Source organism: Ceratotherium simum, chromosome 7 (assembly GCF_057802395.1).
Source record: "Ceratotherium simum simum isolate JZ-2026a chromosome 7, ASM5780239v1, whole genome shotgun sequence".
In the NCBI taxonomy this organism is placed as follows: Eukaryota; Metazoa; Chordata; class Mammalia; order Perissodactyla; family Rhinocerotidae; genus Ceratotherium; species Ceratotherium simum.
The window spans coordinates 83394141-83421323 of NC_141906.1; the positions used below are offsets into that span (position 1 = coordinate 83394141).

At 42.6% G+C, this 27183-nt stretch overlaps 1 protein-coding gene across 2 annotated transcripts in view; it reads right to left on the bottom strand.

Moving 5' to 3' along the window:
• Positions 1 to 1921: 1921 nt before the first annotated feature.
• OPCML (opioid binding protein/cell adhesion molecule like) overlaps positions 1922 to 27183 on the bottom strand; it is a 497258-nt gene continuing 471996 nt past the window's right edge. For both annotated transcript variants that reach the window (XM_004438487.3, XM_087433941.1), the window contains exons 4-7: positions 23523 to 23660; positions 22989 to 23109; positions 22354 to 22505; positions 1922 to 7388 (exon numbers count right to left, since the gene is read on the bottom strand). In XM_004438487.3, coding sequence (XP_004438544.1) covers positions 7288 to 7388; positions 22354 to 22505; positions 22989 to 23109; positions 23523 to 23660 — 512 coding nt within the window. In that variant the 3' untranslated portion in view covers positions 1922 to 7287. The remainder of the gene's footprint in view (positions 7389 to 22353; positions 22506 to 22988; positions 23110 to 23522; positions 23661 to 27183) is intronic.

The window sequence follows — 27183 nt, forward strand, 5'->3', positions numbered from 1 at the left end:
CTCGTCTGGGTGTTTCCATTCCACTCCCAATTCTCCATCTTCTTCCTATTGTAATACATCCTGATAGGAACAAGTATGCCCTTAATATATTTCCTGAAGCACTTCTCTATGTATATGTTTTTAATAGGGTATATTTTTTTGGGTGAAGATAACAAAAATGCACCCAATTGTTAGGCTGCTATACGTAAGAATAACTAGATAAAGCCTCTCTTGCAGAATGGAGAGATAACAGCAAAGATTTTCATTACTTTAGAGTGGGTTGGTAAATAGGTATGTCTGCCAAAGGCTAGCTTGAGGATGCTTGGTGGACGGATTGACAGGTGAGGAATAGATAGATGGTTTAAATAAATAGATGGGGAATAGGCATATTAGGGAGATACATGAGTGTATAGATGGAATAAGGGTCAAATAAATGGGGGAAATAATATGTGAGTGAATAGGTGAGTGGTTAGCTGATGGAGGAATAAATTGATACATTGATGATTGATGGAGCTGAGTGGCCAGATGAAGTGAAAGACTGATAAATGTCTATGCCAGCGGGAAAGCAGACAGATGGGTAAATGATGTGGTATGAACAGGATCAGGTGTGGATGAGAAGAGACTATGAAAAGGAAGAAGAAAAAAGAGAGGGGAAAAGGGGACACTAAAAGTATTAAGATGGTTAAGGGAACTGGAAATTTATTTCCTCAACAAGTCTTGATTTTACTAGGATTCTGAGGAAACTGGAAACTCGCAATCATTGGTACCTACCATTTCCCTGGTACTTTAATCTACAAGGAACATGATCTAGTCTATCAAGTTATCTGTGTTCCATCCCCTGTGGGGGAGACTAAGTCATGAAAGGTCGAAGATTAGCTCTTGTCTACCTAGGAAGCCAACAAGAAACAAACCTCATAACTCTAGCTCAGGGTCTTGGCCAGAGAAGCTAGCCGTGCTGTCAAATCAGTTGAAGAATCTTAACCCACTTTCTGCTGAATTCCCAAACCATAACCAGCCATTGGCCCAAAGCTTTATGTGGGGAAAGTCATGAAAAATCCAATAGTTGAAAGAGAAATCAAAACTGTCCAGAGAATTTTGAACTAGAATATGAGGGGTGTAAAGTCACAAATGGTACAGATAAGGAAACAAAGACTAGCAAGGTCAAGTGCCCAGTTCAAGATCACGTATCTAGTTAAAGGAAGAACTAGGAAGCATTCATTGATATATAAATGGTTGATGAGAAGCTGAGTTGTGAGAAAGACGTTAATAGCCATTCCTTCAGAAGAGAACATGTGATGAAAGTAGAGGAGTTAGAGTTTTACTGAAAGAGAAAGATGTTTTAGAACAGGCAATCAGAGGAATGGAGCTGCTTCTCCAGGTGTCTTTCTCATGCTATTATTCATATGTATACTACAGCAAAATCTAAGCTGGAGGATAATCAATCCATATACTTTTAAGAATATACGTGCATCATAGTCACCATAGCTTCTCATACTTACTATTGTCAAAGTGGTGCTTAATTCAGTGGAATCAAACCGTGGGAACTGTTAAGGAGTAGAGTGCCCAAACCGAGTAGTATCTGGTCATTATTTTTCTGAAACTTCACTTCTAATTTCATTTTAGCCTAGGTCAATAAATAATTTAGACTTTGATGCTGCAACTGCACTTTACACTATTTGTGAATGGCATAGATATTTGATATACCAGTGTAGTATGGAAAGTGCTTACACTACCTTCTATCCTGTGTGTATGTGTGTGTGCGTGTGTGTGTGAGAGAGAGAGAGAGAGAAATAAATAGGCTACTCGGTTTTCTGATTGCATCTACTCCCCAAAGCCTAAGACACACATATGGGAGAAGCATAGCCTGCTTCACTTTTCTCCATTCATGGATACTTATGAGATGTCCTAATAAACAGCCCCCCAAAAGTTACAAATTTCTTCGAACTTTATTGATACACTGCACAATCACAATCATCTCGTATTCATCCTGAATTAGAAAAGGTTACAACTACAATGTAACATGCATAAAATTCAGGTAGTATATTCACCCTTAATACAATTATCGACAAAAATCAAGTCTTCATTGATTTTTGAAGGAAAAAATAAGAAAGAAAATAAAGGAAAAAGAACTCTAGAAGGCTGACAAAGTTATACTCTTGTATCACGTGATAAATTTTTAAAGCGTTTGAACGTAGATTTAAGGATAATTGTGAGAATGGGCGCACCCATTGTCTGACACAGCTATAACGGCACCATTGATAAGTCGTAATTTTTTTTTAAATCTAGAAGACTCTGAACTTGACAGATACATTTTCGTACACCCACACATTCCTCACAACTGCACTTTACATGTCACAAAAATTTTTGAATGATTAAAAATGCTCCCTTTAACTAACACAAGGGCAGCTATCATTACTCATCATTGCTATTACTGATAGCCTTATAAATCTGCCAATAGCGTAGAATGTGGCCCCGAAAGGAGAGCAGAGGGTTCGCAGTCTTTCTTTCTCCATTCAGTGGCGTGGAACAGCTGGAACAACTGTGTGCCTTTAAAAGGGCACCATTGAAAGAAACAAGAAGGAATCTCTTTCAAAATACTGGAAATTAGGCTTAGCTAACTACTTTCAGGATGAAGACAATTGCCTCTAATTAAGTCCACTCCATATTCCTTTGGAGTCCAAGTATTCTGCACCTGAAGGCTAAATTGCACTGGTTCAGCTCTATCTTTTTGCCACGTCTTTTAATTGCATATCTATTTCTTCCTTCTTTCATTTACTTCTCTTCTCTTAAGTAAGAAATGAGGGAAATGAGACTGGCATTTTTATTTGTTTGCGTTTAGTGATCATTAGGAGTTCTCATCATGTGGTATATCTTTTAGAAAATGTTGCCTTCCTAGTTACACACCTGTGAAGTTCTACTGCAACTGTTCAAAGTTATTTGTCTTAAAATAAAAAGACAGGGAAGCTTTGAATAATAGGAGAGGAGGCAACTGGGTAAACTTTCTAGGAATAGCACTTGTGCAAGATGAAAACAAAAGATTCTCATTGTTTGAGAAAAAGAGAAAAAATAAATTTTGCCAAGAAGAAAAATTTTATGCTTCTTCCCCAAATTCCAAAGAGATTAAACTTTGCTTTTATAAATAAAACTTTGGAGGTTTTTTTAGGGGGCGGGGGGATTGGGAGAGAACTGGTTCCATGTATTACAAAGCCAGTTTTTCTCTGGTGAGGACTCCGGGTCACATTGGGAAAGATGACCCTGCCTCCATATCTCACCTCATCTTCAGCCATTCCTGCCCCCTTGCACTAACGGGGCCGATGACATCCATACACAACTGCAAAGGAGAAGACGTTCCCACTGGCACTGGAAGAACCAACAAAAACTAGAGTATTCAGTTTACAGCCACTCCTGATGCATTGACTGTGATAAACTCTCTTCGGGATCAACTGCCCACTTTGAGGTTCTCTAATCTTTTCATGAGAGAGTTCTTCCAACATAGCTAGAACTTGCTAACTTTCCCATGTTGAGAGCAAGTTGACTGGATTGATGCAGAAACAGATCCCTAAACTCACCCTTGGTTGTGCAGTTTCTTGGGTCCCAGAGCACACTTCCCACCCAGGTTTTGAGAATAACTGCCCAACCTGTGAAATGAATCATCTAGTATGAGGCATGGGTTTCAGGGGAAAGAGGCCCAAGCCTCTTTCTGAACAACACCTTACCTTTTCTTTTGAGCACAATCACAGCAGAACAACTATGCACAATGCTCTCTGCATAAAATATGTGCATGTATTGACCACCACTCCACTCTATGTCTCCCCTCTCCCAGTTAAAACAAGAATGAGAAAAACTAAACACACTTGCTTAGACTTGCAGATGACTGTATCAGGCACTTGACATTAAACTACTGAAAAACAAGCTTGGCCAGAGCCTTAACACAAGCACTTTCATTGGCATTACTTTGGTGGAAGTACATATTAACTTTGTTTTGGGAAGGGGGAGGTACAGAGTAACTACATTTCTGAATTCCTCTTGCCTAATCTCTTGATAAGCCTTATTTGGTTTCCTTCTCATGTGGAAAACCCGTGAAGAGCTATAGGTTGCTGAGAGATTGTTTATTTTTCCCTCCTTTACCCCTACTCCTACCTCACCATTGGCGCCTTGAAAAAAAATCTATCCAGCCGGACTTATCCATGTACTTTCGATATGTAAAGTTGAAAGAGCATGTGTTAAGTGTGGATATTGTCTTTAGTGAGTATTTACTGTTCTATATGGTTCAAAATTTGGGGTAATAGCTACTGTCATATGGAGGCACCCCCACCCAAATACCCCAAACAACACAGCAGCTGGAGTACATCTGTTGTGGACAAGAGTCATGTTCTTCCCCAGTGCCCAGTTTTCTTGGGTCTTATTTACTTGGTTTTCTTTATCCCAGACAGATGAGGATTGACTGTAGGATTTTTTTCCCTCTGAAATGTGGCCGGAATAGGTAACCACTAGAGGTGCTTCCTGGTATCGAGTGGAAGAGAGCAGTGCAGAGTTCTATGTGACTCTGAGACCCAGCCTCGCTGTGTCGGAAAGGTGCTGGTGATCTTCTTGGCCAAAGAAGGATGGGCCTCTTCCTCTAGAACAAGTCTTGGAGTGAAGAACATGTACAGCTTGTCCATTTCAAGCACCGTGTTCTTTAAGACCATCCTCTCCCCATAGCCTCCACATTTATTTTACTCCAAAGGAACAAATTTATTATCAGTAGAACACTCAAATGACACATTTAATTCCCATACAATATCTGACACGAACCCGGCTCCAGGTGCTGAATGTGGCGACAGATCTGAAACATTGATGTCCGACCTTTAATTCTGACTTCACGCCTGCTCACGATTGTCCCTGGAACTTGGAATCGATACACTGCTTTTGGCACATCATTCATGTTCCCAGAATCTGGCTCCTGGCAGCTCACTAGGAAATGCAGATGTCTGTTTACAGCTGGCAAATGTAATATTAATTTCACTCACACCAGCTCTAACTCTTGTGAAACTGCCTAGCTTTTTGTTTGCCAAGACAGCCTATGTTTGTATGTATGTACATTTTATATATCTATGTATATATATCTATGCATATATTTCACCGTGTATGTCACATTCATGTGGCATAAAGGACACAAACAAAGAGGCCACTTATATTGGAGGAAGATCAATTAAACATTAGACAATGGAACTCTATAAAGCTCGTATTGATTACTTTTTAGACTGTGGACCTGAAAGAATTTTCCAACTGAGGCAGGGCAGGTCTGTGAGACAGTCATTGCTGATGTTTCTTTCTCATCCTCTCAGTAGCTCAGTGCCTGCAGCACAGGGAAAGAGGGGCACTACCTGCGTGGTTTTCAATGCTGTCCTTTCAGATCACAGGCACCCTTGATGGCTGAGTCCTTCTTGTCCCAGGAGATGATGCAGAAAGGTCAGGTCAGGTCTTGTTTGTATGCTGGATCTGCTTTGAACATGGAGAGCTGAGGACATTCTTCCCCAAAGCCCCTGGAGAAGCAGCCTGTATCAGAGGAAACTGTGTGTCACTTATACTTTCCCCCTTCTGTTTTCAGTGTTGTCTTAATCAAGTGCTTGGAAATTAAGTCAGTTGCTCAAGTACCCTCAGCTCAGAAGAGCTTCCTGAAACAAATATCAGAGTTGTCAACACACCCGCCATGTAATTGGCTTCCATGAGCTCTGTACTGGATAGTTTTCAAACAGATTACACCAAAACTGGAGCAGAGAGGAGACAACAGCTGAAGTCGTCGCACTCGGACAGGTGGACTACTCTCTTCGCATTGCAGAGAGATGTGTGGTTTTTTTCTTACATTCTTATTTTTAAGAGAAGCCAGCCATGGAGCAAATCCCATAGGTTCCTGACATGCATTTTCCTGAAAGACTGAGAGAAGCATGAAGGTTGGCACCTTGGCTCTTCAAGTGTGAAAGAAACACAGTACTACTCAAGACTTTTGTGGGGCTGACCTGCTTCCCAAGAAGATGTTTGTGGAAATCGTCTCTTCCAGGAATAGTGAGTGACTGATCATTATATTGGTACTTTGGTCCATCTGTTAACAGCGTCTACTTTGGGTGGATAGGAAACCACATTCCAAAGAGTCCATGACATATTGCTTTTCTATGTTGTTGCCCGTGAGATCATTGGCTTTCACATGAGAAGTTGATATGTAATTTTGAAGATGCCAATGTCTGTTGCAGGTAGAGGAGAAATGAATACAGTGGAATAGACATAATATGATTAAAAATTAATATGGTGATGAATTGATGGTGAGTAGTGGGGAAAGAAATAGAAAAAAGTGTTAGATAATTATATTGATAGATTGATAAATAGAGTAAATAGATTGCTAGAGAGGAAGATGAGTGGGTAGATAATTAGATGGAGAGATAAATCAGACAAATGAGTAGATGGATAACCGTATGATTACTTTGATAGATAGCTTGATAAAACCTAAATAATTATCCGTCTATGAATCATTTTTTATGAGTTGGACAGCATTTTTTAAAGAGAAGTACTATCCTCCAAATGCCTCCCCTTTTTTTTGTCACTTGACATAAATTTTTAGTTTTAGGTTGTGTGCATAGCCCCAAACCTCTAATCCCTGTAGCTGGAGGAGAAAGTGAATAGGGCAGAGTAGTTAGAGAAGATGGCAAGATTATATGTGTGTGTATATATATATATATGGACATGGATATACTGAGATAAATTCTCAGAAAGAAAGGATGTGAACCATAATGTAATTAGATAATGATAAATGTGGAGGGAGGGATATGTACATTATAATCAGGAAAATGGTCCATACCTTAAAAGACACAGATAATAGGACACTTGGATATAACTCTTGCTGTGCACTACATTACAAGTCAAGTTGTGTCTTCAGGGTGTTTATCATGAGGCACATTTTTGGCCCAAATGAAGCTTATGGTTTGGAACATGGGGGGAGGGCAGGTTGGTGGTGATAGTGATGGGGAGAGCAGCAGAGGAGAGGGAAGGCCAAGGCAGCAGGAGCAGATTCCATTTGGGACACACCAATGAATGAGAATCCTACACATGGCAGAATTCTGCCCCCACCTCCCCCCAATCCCACTCATTCCAACTGGGGAAAAAAAAAATCAAATAAACAAACCAAAAAACCTAAAAAAAAAAAAAAATCAAATCAAGAAGAAGAACAGAAACCAACAAACAAAAAGAAGCCCAAATTGGTTTGCCCTCCGCAGTGTAGATTAAAGTCTGTGATATGGAGAAGCAGGCGTTGCTCAGAGGACCTATGGTTTCTTATCAAAACTTGATGAAGAAGTGGGCAAAGAGGGCCCCTGATAGCCAGAGACAAGCCAGCGCTCTAGAGGCCGAGTTTACACCATCAATGACTGCTCCAGGCCCTGTGTAGGGGAAAGAGAGACAGACTCATTAGCATGCACCCAAACGGTACCGTACTTATTCCCTGAAGAGCAAATAAACAGACATGCTTCTCTGTGAGCATTCTCCCACCTCCCACCCCTCACCGAGGAACCCTCCAAGTCTGGATAAATGGAAAGTGCCCCTTGGGAGTATTTAGAAACTCAACGAGGCAAATCACTGGGGTGCCTTGACCACTACAGCCTGCTCCCCAAGACTGGGGTTTAAAAAAATTAAAGAGGTAGAGGGAGGCAATGGCAGTCAGGTGGAACTATGGGCTGCAAAGTTAAGGCAGCAGACGCAGCTAAATGGTGCGCCAGGACCAGATGGCTGCTCGAAAAGCAGCACCTCTAATTGTGCTCTATCCTCGGAAATAGCGTCCAGGACAGACAGGGGTGACAGGGGAAAGGATAGGAGGCATGAGGGAGGAGAGAGTCAGAGTGGGAGCAGGTGGAGGGAGAGGAGAGAGCAACAGAAACATTTTGTGAGCAACAGGAGTCTAGGTGTCGATGTGGCTGACTTTTCATCTTGTGTAACTTAGTATTATGGAGGCTCTGCCCAAAGTAGCTGGGGAAGAATGAGTAATTACATTCGGGAGTTTTAAAGACTGTGCTTGGCTTTATCCCAGTAGTCAGTGGTACATCTCCAAAAGCAACAAAGAGGACTCAGTGTTCTCAGTCCAACCTGTCATCTGGGACTCGGCCTGACAGAGCTCTCCCTTTACCTCTTTCTTCTTCCCTCACTCTGGCCCTTCTACCCAGCCCCAGGGAGTCACTCACATTCCACTGTGAAATAAGACCAGAGAATCACAAGTGCTATTCCTTTCCCTTCATCCGCTGTCCTCAAGGAGATAAAGGACTGGAATTGGGATTATTGTCCTAGCCTGTCCCAAGGGCGCAGGGCGATGTATCCGTGTCTGACGCTTAGCTCTTGCTTGGGGAAGCATAGGTCTCTCTCCCTTCAGCAGTGAGCATCCGACTGTTCTGACCCCAGGGACTGTGACAGGATACCTTTCTGCCTCTGATTCACAATGCTCACAATTCTCCTACTTACTACAAGTTCATATTGACTCGATAGCTTGAGAGTCTCGCTCATATTTCTCTGCATTTTTGTTATAAAGGATCCACAAACAAGGACAGGATCCAGTCCCCAGACCAGTGCCGTGATTCCCACAGAGGCTCCATAAATATTTACGGAAAGTAGCCTGACTCTGGGGCTTCCATCAGTCCAGACACGTATCCTAAGGAATCATACTGGCCTATGGAATGTACTGAGTTGGAAAATGCCCAAGTTGAAATTCAAGGTAACTCTTTATATTGTCTTTTGCAAAAGATGAATGATTTAGATTTTTAAATGAGTTTATAAGCAAATGAGCAATGAAGATTTGTAAGATTCATGTTTCTTTGAGGTATCTTTCATTTTATATAGATTATATATATGACATATATTAAACTAGTTATATATATGTATATATGTGTGTATGTGGTGTGTGTGTGTTTTTGTTTAATTCATTATGTTGAATTTAACTTAAGAAACAATTGAAGCTCTAATAAGCTCCACTCTAGACAGACAGTGGTCTTAGCGTAGGAATCACTTTATTCCAAATTCTACCAGTAGACTTAAGCATCTCTGTGGATGTCATACTACCAGCACAAGGTTGGATATAACTAAAACAAAGAGGAGAAGAGAAGTGCATAAGGAAGGCAAAGCATAAAAGGGTGAGGGATAGAAAGACAAGCAGGCAGAAGCATAGAGAGAAATGAGTGTTTCTGATGGTGTGCAGCAGTCGCCATGTTTGGTGCTGAGCAGGCAGAAGTTAACGGCCACAGCCCAGCTTCAGCTGAATGTTCCAAACTGTGGAAACCATGAGGGTGACTTAGTAGACATAGAGGCTGCTCAGCTTGCTTAGGATGATAATGCTAACATATATGTATATTGTGCTCTCCGTGCAGCAAGCCTGATTCTAAATGCTAAACATATACTAACTCACTTAATCTTCACAAAACCCTATGAGCTATGTACCATTGGCATTCACTTTTTATAAATGGGGAAACTGGAGAATAGAGTAGTTAAGTACCTTGCCTCTGATCACACAATTTACACACCTAGAGTGGGATTAGAACTGAGCCACTCTGTCTACAGCGTCTGTGCCCTTGATTATTACAACTCTACCTCCTCTCTGTGGAAAACGATCCTTGGTGCATGTTTTCCAGGGACCACAGCATCATGTGGTGAGAGGAATAATGGCCTGAGAATCTGGAGACCCAATTTCTCTATGTGATTCTGCTGCTCCCTCACAAAGTGACATCCCCTCTCTGGCCTAGGTTCTCCTATCAGCAAAAGGAAAGGAGAGTGGGATTGATGCCCTCTAAGGCTCTTCTCCTGTTAGCATTCTGAATTATTGTATGAACGGAAACTCTACATCTGGTGCTAGAAGGGACAGCCGGTCAGAAGCCAGATGGCCTTTTCTAGTTGGTACAAAACCATCACCACTCTGGCTTTCTGCACCTCAGCATGTCATCTCGTGAGACAAGAAGATGGCACCAAAAATTTTTAGACCCTAAAGTTTCCTTTTTTTGGCCTCATTTTCTATGTAGCTTCAGGGAGTTTTATTCTTTAGCAGGGATGATGAGCTCTGCTTTATAGAATCAGACAATATGGCGATTTACCACCAAAGTACCTTTGGTCAATCATTCAATGAGAAATGGCTGAGCTATTCTAGCCAGAAAGTTAATCTAATCCACTATGATAGAGATTAAAAGTATCATTGCTTTCGTCATACAAATCCTGGACACATTTGAGATTTGGCAGCTGGGCCAAAGGCCAGTACAGGTAGGGGCCTATGGGAGGGCTCTCAGGATATGTTCAGAACAGGAAGAGAGTGGCTCACATCTGTGTACCACTCTCTCGGTTGGAGGAATGTGAGACAAAAGCCATCAGCAATGAATTGATTCTTTACCTGCATCTTTACAGTAACCCTAATTCTACTGGAAGTGAAGAAAAGAGAGCACCTGGGTTGGGTCTTTCCCATAGGGCTTCTGCTAAAGCCACTCATCTGATTAGGTAAATGCTTCTGTGTGCTTTATTATAGAAGAAGAGACGGATTGCTGCTGTTTAGCTAAGTGGTGTGGTCCCAAGATCACTCATGGCTCACTTTTGGTCCCTTAGGCTGGTAGGAGGCTCTTATAAATGTTCTCTCAATGAATCTATTACAGGAGAGAACAAGATACTGGAGGAACCCTTCACTGAGCCGGGCAGTGGTAGCACTAAAGCATGAAGCCACGTCTTCAGATGTCAGGCGAGTGTGGTTTTCCTACAGCCTAGCTTCTTCAGATAACAGCCGTGTGGACTTCTCTAGGTGTTGGGACCTGTGATAATACTAGTTTTAATTTCAATAAACAGGGTCAGAAATTCCAATGATGTTTTCACTCTTCTTTTTCCTTTCCTTTTCTTTTTTTTGGTGGAAATAGGGAGAAATGTAATTCTCATCTCAAACCTAGCATCCAGGATCTGGAAATGTGAGGTAGCTTTTTAATGATGTGTTCTACTACAGAAAACTAGCCTGAAACGCACCTGGATAAAGGACAAGGGTTTGAAGAAAAGATGGGACTGAAAGAAAGACTAAGGAGCCGTGTCCTTGGACACAGAGGTAGAAGGACATCTTTTAGGGACCTGAGGAGCAGTTTTCTCTCCCTCCGTCCCCCTTGGCCTCACTGCTGTGTCTTTGCAGCCCTAACCATCCTTGGAGTAAAGTCACTGACCACCATAAAAGTGTGACTCATCCTGGCGACTCTGCAGCCAGACCAATTCGGGTTTTAATCCTGACTCTGTGTCTTGCCAGTTGTGTGATCTCAGACGAGGTGCTCTTCAGTTTTCTCACTGAAAATAGGTGTAACAATAATGGGAGTTCACAGGGTAAAGGACGAGTGATTAGTATGGGGCCTGGCACAAAGCAGTCGTGTGGTCATGGTGCCTGCTGCTCTGGTGGTTCTGCACCCCCTACCAGCCCCTTCTTAGTTGAGGCTAATATCGGCTTATTTCAATCTTTTCCAAACATGTTGAACCTGAGGAGAGGTTTTGGTGAGTAAGAGAGTGAGGAGGTGAGAGGGGAGAGGTAGGGAGTCTGCTGCCGAGAGAGGCCAGTGGCTATGAGGCCCTAGGAGGGTGTGGGCACTGAGCAGGGCAGTGGGAGAGGTCCAAATCCCAGCTCCATGGCAGGGTCCAAGGACAAAGGATCAGTCTGCAAGGGAAACGGACGCTGCGCTAGCCCTGGGAAGCCAAGGCTGTTCACTCAGCAAGTATTTATGGGTGACCGCCGTGCACAGACTCCATTTTCAGAGAGAAAGATAGTCACAGTCTCTGCCCTCACAGAGCTTATCCTCCAATAGGATCTCAGATAGCCTCCCTCCTTGTCTAAATCAGTAAACAAACAAACAAATATTTCTTAAACCCTCTCATATTCTGAGAAGAAAGCCATTTGGAACAAATAATCCAACATCACTTTCCTCTCAGGAACATCCTGCCTGTTGGACAGTCTGAAGAGGATTGAATCAAGCATCAGAGAGAACTGAATTTGAATTCTGGTTCTGCTGCTTGCTAGCAGGATGACTTTGGGCAAGACAGTCAAGTTCTCTGAAATAGGTTTTTTTTTAATATATAAAATGTGTGTGTGGGGGGGGTAGTTTTATTTACCCTTGCAGGGTTGCTCTGACAATTAAAGATACTGTGTAACATCATTGAGTATAAGGATAAATAAATATTAGGTGAATCAGAACCAGGACAATAATTCCCGATCTCTAAAATAGCATCTTTTGTGGGGATTCTGCTTTAAATAAAGAGACCCTGTGGAATTCTAGGTCTTCAAAGATAATTGTCATACACCAGCTGAAAGCACACATGGCTCTGGCTAGCAAGCAACTGCCCTGGTCACCCCTGAAAAGCCCTGAGGTGGCCGCCAACCATAGATAAAACTTCCTAAGGAAGGCCAGTATCCTGAGGAAGTGTATTTAGAAGCCCAACTCTTTCTCTGGGCAAATGCCACATTTAAGGATTCTTTATTTGTGGTTAACAATGACTCAATTCAATTAGAATGGCTGTTACAAACACCAGGCTTCATCAAATATTTTGGGGTGATAAATTGAAAGTGAGAACATGTCATTATACCCTTTCCCCTTATTCCAGCGCCACCTCTCTCACCCTTTTCAATGCTAAAAATTAATTGCTTCCTTCATGCCTGAAGTTGAGCATTTTTGAAAATAAAAGCTTAAATGATGATCCAAAGCCGGAAAACAAACTGTAAATGACAATGACAACATCTAAATACCTTGGGGACAGATATGCAGACAAAAATAAGTTAGTCTTCAGCATACAGAAAGAAGAGATAGAGAGACAGAGAAATAATCAAGAGAGAAATTCCAGAAATGGTAATGGCATAAAGATCAGTTGGTACATGCACTCTGGGCCAGAGGGAAGATGCTGTGGCCAGACGTGAAGCTCAGCAGGGGTGAGACACTAAATAAAGAAATAGACAAACAAATAAATAAAATGAAATCCACTTTGGAGAGGCTACTTATTTGGTTAAATTAAATATACTAAACATTCGATTTTTAAAAAGCAAATCTGGTTGAGGACTTAGCATAGGATTAATCACCAGGGATGACAATCCTGGAACTAAGAGTTTGCTGCTGCTTTCAAGGGGAGGCTGATCACCCTCTGGAGGAGCAGGTGTTGAAAATTAAAGCACCCAAACTCAGCACAAAGCTCCCAGAAAAATATAGAAGCTTACTGATGAGATCCTGCCTTGTAAGAGATTTTGAAGCTTAAAAACGGAGTGTACATTACAAGCGATGAAGGTATTGAAATGTGTCACCGGTTTTCCTTTCCATGATTGCAGTGAAAATATGGCACAGTTCTTCAGCAACAGTAGACTGTATAGCTGTAATTCTACTAAAATAGCAGGTGGTAGGGTGATCACATTTAAAAAAGGAAAGAAAAGAAACTCCACAGGCAAGTTGAACTTGGTGATAACACAGTGAGATCAATGAAGCATCTGAAGTCTAAGGAGATACAGTTTTGTTCTGAAATTTGGATAGGTTTCATAAGTGTGAATATGAAATATGTGACCTTCCTAATGAGGAACCAAGATGATAATGATGTTCTTGGTGATTAAAAGAGGAGCAAGGAAATCTAATTAGAGGATGTATGCATTCCACTTGTTGGTGAAACATAAACCTATTTTCAGCAGTGTCGGCTGATGAAGGAGCATCATTTCCCTTCAAAGGGAACTTTCCTCCATTGTCTTTAATTACAGTGGAAGATATGGCACTGTGTTGTTTCACAAGGAAAATTAACCAGGCTTTGCAGTGCAAAGAAGACGGGCAGATAAAGCGGCAAGAAAGGGCAGCCATCTTTGTTTTGTTCTCTTCAACACTGACTGTTTTGTGCTTACCAAAAAGAAAGAAGCTTAAGAAATTAATATCAGAAGTTAATTCAAATCTGTCAGCTCATAACCAACCTGAAAGTGACAAAACTTTAGTCTATGCTGAATGATAAGCTCTTGTGTGTGTGCTGACATCAGCACACCCTGAATGCTCAGTGTTACAGTCTAAATGCTTAGTCTAATAGCCAGATGTCAATGATTCAGATGGAGGAGGGTGGGGGTACAAGGGAAGGACAAGGAGCCTCATCAGGAATGAAATGTGAAATGTCTGCATTTTTTTCCTAATATGTTGACATTTTGCAGGTTGGGGAAAATACAAATGATTATGCTGCTGTCATCAACCAAAAGCTATGGTATTTCTCTCTGACTCATTCCCTCCCACCTGGATTTAAATTGTGGATTTGGAAAATAAAAATCATATACATTATCAGCAGGAAATGGACAAATATGTGCAGATTTTGATGTCTCTGCAAGAAGAAATCATTTGGTGAGCGTCTTCCTAAACAGTGAATTGAAATGTTTGATATAGTCTCCCTCACAAGGAAGACCTTAGGGAAAAAAAAAGAAAGAACCAAAATTTCAAATTAGAACTTGGAAATATGGGAGTCTGGAATGCAAGGGAAAGTGTCAGAGAAATAGTGACTTCTTCTGGCTTCTCTGGAGAGAGGAGACTCCAAGTCCTTTTGGGTGTCTGGCCTTTCTTTGGTTAGTGAAGAGTTTCACACTGTTTAGAGGCTATAACTGATGCCCCCATTGACTGGAAGATATATTTATTAATTCAACAGACGTTTACTGGGCAATAACAATTGCAAGATACAGTGCTACATCCTCTAAGTGCAGAAACAAATATAAACAAAACACAAGCCTAAGGGCAAGCCAACATGAGAGCCCAAAAGATAAGTAAGCAATTCTTCAGTGGGGTTCAGAAATACTTTATGGATGGGGTACTGCTAAGTAGAACCTTAAAGGATAAATATGATTTCATCAAGCAGAGAAGAGGGCAAAAGCCTCCATCTGTGACCCCACAACACACTGGAAGAGGTAATATATGCAAGGGTTAGAAAAAAAAAGGTATTAAGGTCAGATAGACCTCTGTGCAAACCCTGGTGTTGCCATGCCTTTCTATGGTGTAATTCTGATCTATGGGAATTCATTCACATCACTTAAATTCTCTGAGCTCCAGGCTCTCCTTCTATGAAGTGGAAGTAATAACAGTACTTATCTCAAAGGGTTTTTAGCTATCTAGAGACGTATCTGGCCATCGCTTATAGCTAGTAGCTTCTTCATTCATCTAGTATGGCGCTTATACTCTATTATTCTATTGTAATTGTCTATTTACTTGTTTGTACAGGTTCAGAACTTTGTTCCTCTTTGTACCTCAATCCTAAGTCTAATTCCTGGCATATAGTAGGTACTAAATAAACATTTATTGAAGAAATCAACTAAAGGATGGGTGGATGAAAAGACGTGAGGCAGTATTGCCAAGGCTTAAATGTGTAACGGGGTCTGGTGTTCTGGGACATGGGGAAGCCTAGCATGGTAGGTGCATAGAAGGCAGTGGGGAAACTAGAGCCTATAAGGGTAGGTTGATCTCAGAGCAAGAATAGCCTTCTAAGCTTTTCTGGTAGGTAGTTTTCAGCAGGGTGTGAACAGATTCACTCTGAGTTTTGGAAGGGCCATTTTGGGCCTGCAGTTGCCAATTGGAGAGGGATTACCAGAGACGAGAAAACCGGTAAGAGAATATCATAACTGTCCAGATAAGGCACGTGCCACAGTGTGAGTGACGAGGGAATGAAGAGCCGGCAGTCCAGGGGGAGGGCTGTGACTTGCTTGCTAGGACTCATTGGCTAACAGGTGTAAGGGCTGAGGGAGAGGAAGAAGTCCAAATGGCTGTCAAGACCTTGTGAGAGTGTGTAGGTGAAAAGAAAAGGTGTACAATTGAGGGGGATAGTTGCCTAGGAGAAAAAGATTGAGTGTGAGATTCCCATGGAACATTCAGGAAGGGAGAGCGGTTTGTACTCAGAATTAAGGAAAGTGCTAGAGATACAGATTTGGGAGTTATCAGATAATTGCTCAGAGACTGTCAATCTTCAATGTGCATAAGATTCCCTTGGAGAGCTTGCTTAAAAAGCACATTCTCAGGAACCTCTCCTGGAGATTTTAATTAAATGGGTCTGGGGCAAGGCCCTGAATCTGCATTTTTAAAACACCCAAAGCAAGTGTAACGCAGGCTAAGATATTGCAGTGTAAGATGCTTGAAGACACGGAAGACCCCTCTCCTCTCACTATAATACCATCCCTAGGCAGATTTATGGGGAAGGTGGTGGAGGAGCTGGGAGCAGACTAAGACAGAAAGGTAAGAAGAAAGTCACCACCCGGTTATATCACAGAAGCCAGAAGTAGGATGTTCGGGAGCCAAAGGGAGATCTGGAACTGAGAGGAGGCTGGGTGTCAGGAGTGATACAGATGGTGGTAGACTGAGATGTGAATGGTGCTGGAGGAAGCAGGGACTGCTAATGCTGGCTCTTCCTTTCAGAGTTTTGGAGGTGAAGAGGTATGGGATGGTGCCTGGAGGGCATACTAAAGAGAATCCTCAGACTCCTTATACCCACTCCTCAGGTCTCACCTGGAGCTACCTGGGGGACAGGTGTGGTTGTTAGGACACCTTAATAAAAGAGAGGAGGGAGCAGGCAGAGGCAGGGGATGTCAGGGTGGGGCAGGGGTATAAAGGCAGGAATTTGAGTGCTTTGCCTACAGGTACCAGGGGGTGCACTGGGGGAGGGAAGTCGGCAAAGGGTGGAGGATGAGAGGAGCTGGGCGATGCTGCCTGCAGTTGAAGAAAATCTGGCTTGAAGAGCCAGCCTGATAAGTATATTTATTCTGGACGAATAGCCATTAGCAAAAGAAAATATAGCTTCTGTCCTCACAGCTTCCAGGGGCTGCTGAGATAGGCTGTTGTCATGGCTGCTCTGAGGGGGCTTAGGCTTTGCCTGAGGAAAAAATCTAGAGCCCAGATGTTGCCTTAACTGGGATATTTTGCCATTTTCATTTGCAGTGACAAGATTCCTATAAGTTGTCCCTCTTCCTGATACTTAACTCTTAATGTAACCAATTTGTGTAGCTACGATTTCACAGATAAAATGTGAGAACTCGGTTTTTCTCTCTGCAGCATCCCCCCTCCTTTCTGGCTTTGTTTGCATTCTCTGTCCCTCTCCCCCGCCAGTTCCAGTAATCCAGACGTTTATATGGCTCATTAAGCACATCACACTCTCTGCAGTGCTGGATGTAATCAAGTTCAGAATCTTCCCTCTTTGCACTCTAAGGACAGGCAGCTGGGACCTCTTGCTCAGGACTCAGTGGAGGCAAAGTGGGTTGGTAGTTGAGAGAAAGCAAGAGGCTCCTGCAAGGGGCAGAGCTGTGGCCGGCAAGTGGAGCGTGGCCTCCCCCCGCTGCACACAGGCCTGGCAAGACGTCACGGTGCCAGGGCTCCAGGCGGGCCTTCAAATGGCCACAGCCACTCAATGAAGCTTACATATACTTAGAGCAAGTTGCTTTTCAACAAAAAATCATTTTTACTGCCACCATTTCCAAGGCTATGGAGACCTATCTCTTATACTATTTTCTCACTGTTTTTCAAATTCAGAACAGAGACTAAGAAAGCTGGACGTTAGCCAGGAGTCCATCTTGTTCTGTCTTCTATTTTACAGACAACCATGGAACAGAGAGTGTCATAGTTTTTCTGTACCAGAATTGGGAGTAGAACCCAGTTTTCCTCGCTCTTAGTACTTGTCTCCTCTCTATGTTCTGCTGCCTTTTCAGCACCTGCAGTTGCCCAGGGTTAAGGAAAGTACACAGCCTAAAATGTTACTTCGAGTTGGCACTCTCCCTGCATGACCTGTCCTGTCTGTGTGGTTTTTGAAGGGGCAGAAACTGATGTGTAAGAAAGAAACATCTCATATCAACGCCAACCATGGATTCATCCTTGAGTATCACCCAGCTACCTATGTTATCTCTCACAGTTTGCCTAATCACTTCCTGTTTCAACCCAGTCACCAACTTGTTGTCTCCATAGCTTTTGTCTTATGTATTATTCTGAAATTGCTTTTATCCCATTTTCCTTTATTCTTTGCACGAAGGTAGGAGATATATGAAAGATATATTTGTGTGAGAGGCCTATTATGAGTGCCTCTTGTGATGGGTTCACAGTGCAGAGTTGAAAGGGTCTCCAAAAAACAAACTCACAGTCTTTGACAGCAAACACCAACGCATGCCTGGGAATGTGGGGTGTGTGTGTGTGCGTGTGTGTATGTGTTTGGGAAGTATGAGTATATGGGTTGTAAATGTAAAAATTGTCCCTTAAAATAATGGGTTCTGATTTAGATAGAAGAGGGGAGATATTGGTGTGGGAAATGGGTCCAAACAGGCTAATTGTTGATATGGAGTTCCATCCAGAAGGTCATCCACCAATATCCATGATGGGTTGCCAAGTATTGTGAGTTGAATTGAAATAGTAGAAAGAGCTCAGACACTGGAACCACAGTGCATAGGCTTAAATCCCAGCTCAAATACTTATAAACCAGTATGAGTTGAGTAATCTGCCTAACCTCTCAATTTCCTCCTCTGTAAAATTGGGACATAGTATTTACTTCCTAGAGTCGTTAAATGAAATAAAACATGTAGAACACTTAGTCTAGTGGCCCTGTGCATAGTAAGTGGTTGGTAATAATTAGCCGTAATTGTGGGGGCACTGAGGACTAGAAAGAACATTCACGGCCACCAGAAAGGGTTGGTCAACTGGCCAATATCACTCTGATCTTTTGTTGAAGCTATCGACACTCAAGCATAGCATAGTATCAGAGAATTAGGCTTTGTGGGGACCATGGAGGACATCTTATCCAAAATTCTTTCATTGATTAAAAAAAAACAAGGCACGCTGAGCTTGACTTTCCCTAAGCCATTCAGACAGTGAGCAGTGGAGCCTGGCCTCAAAGAGGCTCTGAGACTCGAGACCCTAGTCCATTCTGTCACATTTCATTCCTGACAGATGAACTGTCCTGTTCCTGGTATCACCAACACAACCCTCCAATCTCTGCCTATATTCATTCATTCCACAAAGTTGTCCTGACCAGCTACTGTGTGTGGATCCCTGTGCTAGGTTCTAAGGATCAAACCAGACACGCTCCCTACATTCATGGAGCAAACACGCTAAAGGGGAAGAAAGACTTTAATCAAACAAAGTAAATAAATGAAACAAAAGTAAAATTGCAACTAGAAGTGAAGTCTATAGAGATAAAGATCTGTGTGTCAGTGCTGTGTCCTCATCACTTAGAACAGCGCCTGACTCGTCGCAGGTACGGATGCATATTTGTTGAATGAATGCTAACGAATGCACTGTGTAGAGGGCAGCATTCAGAAGCACTGTATGAGAGGGTGTGTAATGGGGGAACTGATCTAATCATAGAGGTCAGGGAAGGCTTTTTTCAGGAAGGGATGCTGAAAGGTGAGTGGACACAACTGGGTAAAGCAAGGCAGAGCGGATTATGGGCGTTGGTGGTGCTGTACTAAAAGGCACAGGAGACTTTGGAGGAAACGAAAGTACAAGTCCAGGTGAGCAATAATTCTGGCAACCATATCAAGGGAAGCACTGAAAGGATGGGCTGTATCACAAAAAGTGTTGGCAAATACCGGTAGTAATCACAGTACTTCACATTTATACAACAGCTTTCAGTTTGTCATACCTCTGTGATGAACATTATCTTATCGCTAATTCACAATGACAGCCGGCAGGCCGGGAAATATTATCCCAATTTCAACTGAGTAAATTGAGGCCTGTGGTCTTTGTGTGTCGTCAAAGTCACACATCTAAACATAGTATTTATGGGTGTCTCTATATACTACGTTATTTAGTCCTCTCACCAGCCTTTTAAGGCAAGTATTAATACCCCAATAGCATACATGAGGAAAGGAAGCCTCGACAAGCTTAAGTAGCTGGCATGTGGCTTACTGAATTGGGAGATGAAACCATGTCTTTCCCAAGGACTGAATCATGCCCCCCCAAGTTCATATGTGGAAGCCCTAACCTCCCAGTGTGTATTTGGAGATGGGGCCTATTAGGAAGTAATTAAGGTTAAATGAAGTCCCTGATTTAATAGGATTCATGTCCTAATAAGAAGACACCCTCTCTCTCTCTCAGTCTCTCTCTCTCTCTCTCCACACATGGTCAGAGAAAAGGCCATATGAGGACAAAGTGGACTTCTACAAGCTGGGAAGAGAGCCTTCATCAAAAATAGGTGATAGATATTCCTGGCTTGATCTTAGACTTCTGGCCTCCAGAACTGTGAGAAAATAAATTTCTGTTGTTTAATCCCCCAGCCTTTGATATTTTGTTATGGCAGCCCTAGCAGAGTAATATCGTCTGAATAGACATTTGCTGTTGTTATCTGCTATGACACGTCTCTTTCCTTAGTTAATGGGAGAGAAGGACAATAACCTAGACCATCTAGTTGTCAGGCCTAGGTTCCTTCTATTGTCCATATCCCCTGCCACTGGCAACCCCACTAACTGAGGGGGTGGGGGCAGGGTCAGTGCAGGGCAGGACTCCAGCCCCACCTTTTCCCCTCATTTTTATCAAGACCGAGGGATGAACATCCAGACATCAAGGTGTGGGCAGAGCTAGTGGCCTGTGATTGTGCTGGATGCAGAGCTGATTCCAGGTCTGGACAATTCGCAAGTCACCACTATCTATGTGACTGAGATCCATCGCAGAAAAATCAGGCTATGAGGCTTCTGCCTCTGGAAGAAGAACGGACCACCAGCTGCTGCTTCATCTAAATGGATGAGCAAGTGTGTGAGTGAGTGTGTGCATATATGTCTCCCTCTGCTTATCCTCTGGGTACACACTCCAGCATCAGATGAAGGGGCCAATTCCGGGTCTCAGCCGCTACTTATTCATGAGCTATGTGCACTTCAGTGTTAGTTAACCTCTTTGGTCCTCTTTTTACTCATCTTTAAAATGGGGTTAATAACTTGCCTTGCACAGTACTAATATGATGCCTAGAAACAAGCTAATATTTGGTAAATGGTAGATATTATTATTATGAATAATGACCCCAAGTACTTCTATTTTAAAAGGAAGTTTTAGAATTAAATCATTAGCCCTTTTTGCCTTGGGTTAAAAGAATAAAACATTCACACTAAGATAACTTCCCCATAGAGACAATTATCTGATAATCCATTTGATCTCTGGCCTGGGTTCCTTTGTGCTGTTGTGTGCAGAAATAGCAGAATACTCATCCCTTTTAAGGCAACCAAGTTGAAGTTTACTGTTTTGGGGAAAAACCCCTTCCCTTGAAACATACAATGATATTTCATATGTGTGCGTGTGAAAGCCATCACATTCTACATGCTTTTTACCTAAACTGTGTAAACCAACCCCCGTGAAGCCTATCCACTAAGGATGACTAAATCAAGGTGGTGGAGCAGGCAAGCCTATCTTTGAAGTAGGCTTACATTCAAAAGCATAGGCATTCAGGCAGGCAGAGGAAGGAAGGAACATGCTGTACCCACCTGCCATTGCTGATGAGGGGCTTATTTCTAAGACACACACAGCACAATGCACACACAATGCAGAGAGAAAACAAAAGACATAGATCACACATTTCAGATGGTTGGTGGACAAAGTTTAGTTAATGTCAATGCTGAAAGCTTGTTCAGTGTCTGAGGTGCACACAGAAAAATGAATACCTTTTCATCCTACTCACCAGATGTTCCCTCTTAACCAAATCTCAGCAATAAACAAATACATACACACAAGAAAAATCACAACAAGCTGGAATTGGCCCGTGGTGTGAAATGTGGCACAAGGAGATGAGCACAGCAGCGTGGGAAGATTGAGTGAGAGAGAGATAAGGGCTTCCAAGGCTGCCAGTCATGGCTCTGGAGACCTCTCCATCCATGTGGGAAGGAAAGACCTTCAGAGAAGGGATTGATGTTCTAGCTGTGGACAGAGCAGTCTTCTTCACAAGGACTCAGACTACTGCTCCATTCATTCCAAGAATGAGGATATGACATGGCAATCAACATGAGAATCATGACGGCAACAGTTGGCTTTATTTAAAACTCTAAATATAACTCCCAGAATCATAGACTTTTACTGTAGAAGGTATCTTAAAATTATATCTAATTTACCCGTCAGATCTTTTGATAGTACTACAATTGAACTGTTCCGTGATTCTATCTTCTTTATGGCACACCATTCAACATGGTTCAGAATTTGGTTTACTCCTTTTGTAAGGTGCAAACCTTGCCTGTTAATACACCAGGAGATATCAATTACCTTATAAAACATTACTGTATCACATGCTAGGAAAATGACAGGGAGAAGCATTTCGTATCTAAGGGTGGTGGGCTGAGCAGTATGGATGGACACAGGCCAAACAGATCATGCTTTCCTCCCTCTTGAGTCTCTCCACCTCCCCTGAGCACACTGCACCCAGGCTTCCTGCACTCACCATACAGTGCGATGCTGGCATTGGTATTCCCAAGCTTGTTTGTGGCCACACAAGTATAATTCCCGTAATCCTTTTCTGAAACATTGAAGAAAGTCAGAGTGGATATGCGGCCTTTGTTCTCAATCCTCATGCCGTCCAGGCCGGTGGCCAGCCTGCAATAAGAGAAAGCACTACTGGTCTGGTTCTACAAATAGAGTGAAACAGCAGACAGGAGACACTAGGGGAACTCAAGTATACCATAGATAATCCTACAAGGAGGCTCTCCTCCTCACAAAGACCCTTCCTCCAACTACCCACTCCCTCTGCCTCGAACCATAAGCACCACAGCCTCTATTAGGAAGAAAACAGAAAGCATGCTCGTGCTCCAAAGGCTAAATTTTCCGGCTTCTAGTCATTGAAGACTGTCATGTCTACAACTAATTTCAGATTATGAAAGAAGGTCAATTCATTTTGCCCACTTCCCAGCTTCCTCCATATTTTTTGTTTCTGGTTCTAAAAAGAGACTGTTATAAAGGAGGCTGTAACCCATTTCGGTTTAGCCATATCTTTCCCCTTTGCTTTATCATTCGCCTTCCATATGGGGCATGATCCATCAGCTGTGCTTCAGACATACACTACTTCCATGTTCAAGTTACCTGGTGTCTTCCTTGAACCACTGGAATTCAGCCATAGGCACTGCAGAGGCTTCACAGCTCAAGATGCCCTTCTGACCAACTGAGACACCAGTGTTCTTGGCTTTTGAGATATAGGGAGGGTCTGTGGAGGAAATAATGCAGAGTGATTCCATGAAACAGAGGAAAGGCACATTCCGTCACCTGCTGTGCAAATGAATTTCTTGTGACAGCCCTCCTTCCTAAGTAAATAATCATTTATTTTAGGAAAAGAATTTCTTGCTTGAAGATATTACATTTACCCTAGCATCTTCTTCAAGCCTTCAAACTAATTCAAAGTTAACAATTGCCCGCGTTAGCTAAAAGCTCTAATAGTCATAGGAAGTCTCCAGGCACAAATGGCAACGGAGGCAGTGTGTGGGCAAAGCAATGGATAAAGTATATTCCTGTTGGAAACAGCTTGGGTCTATCAGAAAATGGCATTGCCATTGCCGGCTTGTTCCCTTAACCCCTATGCCCTCTTTTCCCCTGGAACTCCCTGACAATGGATCAACTCACAGTTTACAGTGATTTTTACTTTCCGCACGTCAGGTGCAGCAACATCATTCAAGGCGCTGCATTCATACTCCCCAGACTGGTCACGTTTGATGTCAGAGATTTCCAGGTATTCATCTTCACTCACAAAGCCCTGGCCTTCTGGGAAGAAAGAAACAGGCAGGAAACAATCAAGAAACTGTGAATCTAGGGACTGAACTGTATTCACATCTAGAGCTTGTAGGAGAAGGAATAGAAAAAAAAAAAAAAAAACGTCAAAATGGGGTTTGAACACCAAGTCAAAGATTATAGGACACCATGTTGGTCAAAAATTATAGCATTTGAAGAAAGAAATTCTCTGCTTGAGTCTTGGATCAATGTGTTTTTGTCCAAGTCACCTTAACTTTTTAGACCATTTGATGAGAAGAGGATATCCTCATCTTTCTTAAATGATTATTATGAGGATTAATTAAGAGAGTACATGTGAAATACCCCAGCACATTACTAAACTTTGATATTTTAAAGAGTATTGTCATGATCAATAATATAATAAAAAATGTAGGAATAACTTTAGGGTATGTTAGTAGGGACATCTTAATTTTTCACTATGAGGAAGTGCCTTTGTATACAGAACACAGACCACTATTTGTAGAATGAATAAGTGACTATTTGACATATTAATACAAATAGATGCAAAACAGTTGATTTGGTTTCACAGTGTCCGGCAGAAGAGAAAGAGGAGAATGAATGAATGAGGAACCACTTTGTGACTGCTGTGTAGTAGGTGCTCAGTAAACATTTGCCAACATAAAATAAATGTGCTAGCCCCAAATGAGGGATCCATGGTTGCTAGAACAGCCACATGGATTTAATGCCCATCTTTGTGGAACATTCTAGAGACTTTATTCTTAGGCACTTGTGAAGCTTGCAAGTCATGATCCAAAATATTCTGGGGCTGCAAAATTTACATTGCTTGCAGCCACCATTACATATTCTTGCAACAATCTGGCCCCTCTGCCTTATCCCTTATCCCACTCCCTGTGGTTCAGTGCAAAGAGAACAGACTCTGTCTTGAAACACAAATGTTCTGAATTCTGTCAAAGCACCAGGTTCCCATGAAAACCCCTACAACACAAAGGCCAAGGGGGAAGAACAGCTATTTGCATTTCTTATACGCCTAACGCTTCTTTTTATCTTGTGCTCCAGGCGTTCGAATGGAATTAGTTTTCAGGATGTAGAAGCATATTCTGATCCAATGGGTACTCAATCAACTAAGTCTGGGTCCACCATGGGTGTGGAGCAGGAAGGTGGGGTGTGTCTCTGGGGGGTAAGTTCACAGGCAGGGGCTAGGGAGGCAGGTGCTCTGGCATCGTGACTTTGCTCCAAGTCTAAGCCTTGGGGAGTTTCCATCCACCCTGCCCATGACCCCAGACCACTTGCTTTTCAGCTCTTTCTGCCTTCTTTGCCTGCATCTCCCCCCCCAGGTCACGCCCACCTAGGCTCTGCTATCAGTGTCTGGATGCTGGTTACCAAGACCATCCCTAGAAGGTGTTGGGGCCCAGGTAAATATTTTTCAAGGGGCTCCTCTCTATATAAACAATTAGAGTTACCCAAAATCAGCACCATTCTGGTAGCCTAATCCATGCAATTCCATGAAAGAAATCTTGCATTGGCCAGTAGGAGCAATCCATGTGCCAGGCTACTCTCCTGGAACTTGGACCTGTTGACAGGATCCCAGGACAAGCCCACAGGTGTGAGTTTTTGGGAAATCTGGTTGAACCCATGTGAGGAGCGGCTGAGGGTAGAGGTTGGAAATGTACCCTGAAGGGGAGAAATAAGGTCTACCATAGGCCTACACACTCCCAGTCTAGGATCTGAGTGTCTCTCCTGAATGGTATTGCTGGCCTAGGCTGGTCTTAGGTACCAGAGGGGAACTTAGAAAATTTTGAGAAAGACACTCGAGAGCATGGCACCTCCTGGGGCCTGGGGTAGGGCTCTCTTTCTGGGATCTCAAGGTGGTGGTGCCAATCACAGCCCTCTACCTCGACAGACATTTAATCATTCAGGCTAATACGTATCCTAATTCTTTAATGATCATTAGAGGAATATAAACATCTTCTCATATTTTTCCTTATTTCTCTTAAACTTAACAGAATCTCAGAGTTGAAGGAGAGTCTGAGATCACTTATTTCAGAAAGTCTAAAGATGATAAAAATTTCCTCACTTATTGAAATGACACTGGTTGACCAATCCAAGTATTTTTAAGGATTAAACAACAATGAAATCAAACATACCTAAATGACTTTCCAGATTCACCGTACCTTTTCTGCAACGAATAAATGTGGCAGGATCAAAAGTCTGGCTTCCCACCACAAAGACTCCATTATTCTTTCAAATGTACTACAGTGTATTTGCCACAAGTAATTAAACTCCCCTGCATTTCACCAAACAAATGAGCTACCTGCAGTGGGCCTGGCAGGAGCCTCAGGCAGGGTCACGGACCCGCTTTCCTTGGAGAGAATGAGATAGACCCATATCACGCTGCAAAGTATACACCTCACAGATGCCTTAAAGCCCCAGAGAAGACAAGTCTGTGAAGGCCAGTCAACGTAGAAGTGTTGGCCGCGCAAAGGGAAGGGATCACTTCAAAGAAGATAGCGGCCAGTGTGCTGGGACCGTGAGTGATTGTCCTCATTTGTGTGAGTAGACCAGATCCCAGGTCCTTCACAGGGGATTACTGGACAACACGGCCACCCTCTGGAATGTGCGAATTTATTTTCACTATCTTTAATGCTGTTTTTATGGGACGGTTATGTGACAGCAGAAAAAGGGGGGAAGGAAGAGAGTATTTCACCTAAAATGAGGATTGTTACGATAATATTACCTCATTAAATAATAACTTTGTCAAATTTGTACTATAAAGTAAGTGCTTCTCAGATTTTAATTTGCATATAAATTCCTCCAGAATTTTAAAAATATACAGATTCTGATTCAGCGGGTCCAGAGTGGGGCCTGGGATTCTGCATTTCTAACAAGCACCCAAGTACTCCCCTGCTGCAGGTCTGGGGCCCACACTCTGAGTAGAGAAGCTGTAAGGCCCCATCGAGTGGCATTCTGGGCTCACTCCTACTCACACACTTACAATGACCTGGTCTGTGAAGTGGCCAGTCAGTCAACAAAGGCTCCTGAGTGCTCCTCATGGTGACATCCTTGTGGAGCCTGCATCTTAAAAGCTCCCTCTCTTGGAGAACAGGGCTCAGTGGGGTACAGTGAGGCTGAGGAGCTGGAGCCTTGAAGCTAGCTTTTCCGTTGGGTCTTTATGATCTTTCTACTGAACATGTATCCTCTCAAAAATTTTCTTGGATAAGAAATGGGAAGACGATGTTGAAACTCCTCATCTCAAGCCCACTGAAGGTGATTAAGATGTTATTTTCTTTACTACTTTGAGTACTGGGTGAAATTTTTAAAGCAGAACAAATCTAAGTTGCTAAATGCCTGGAGACCTAGGAAACTGCAGGGTTTAGTGCTCTCTCTGCCCTCTCCAGCTCTGGTTGCAACGTAAAATTCTGATTCTATGCTGCAGAGAAAGGCGCAGAAGGCAAGAAATATTTTAATCCTCTTTGCTAGCTGCCAGGAAGTCAAACTGCTGACTACGAAGGCAGAGGGAGGGAAACAGGGGCAGGGC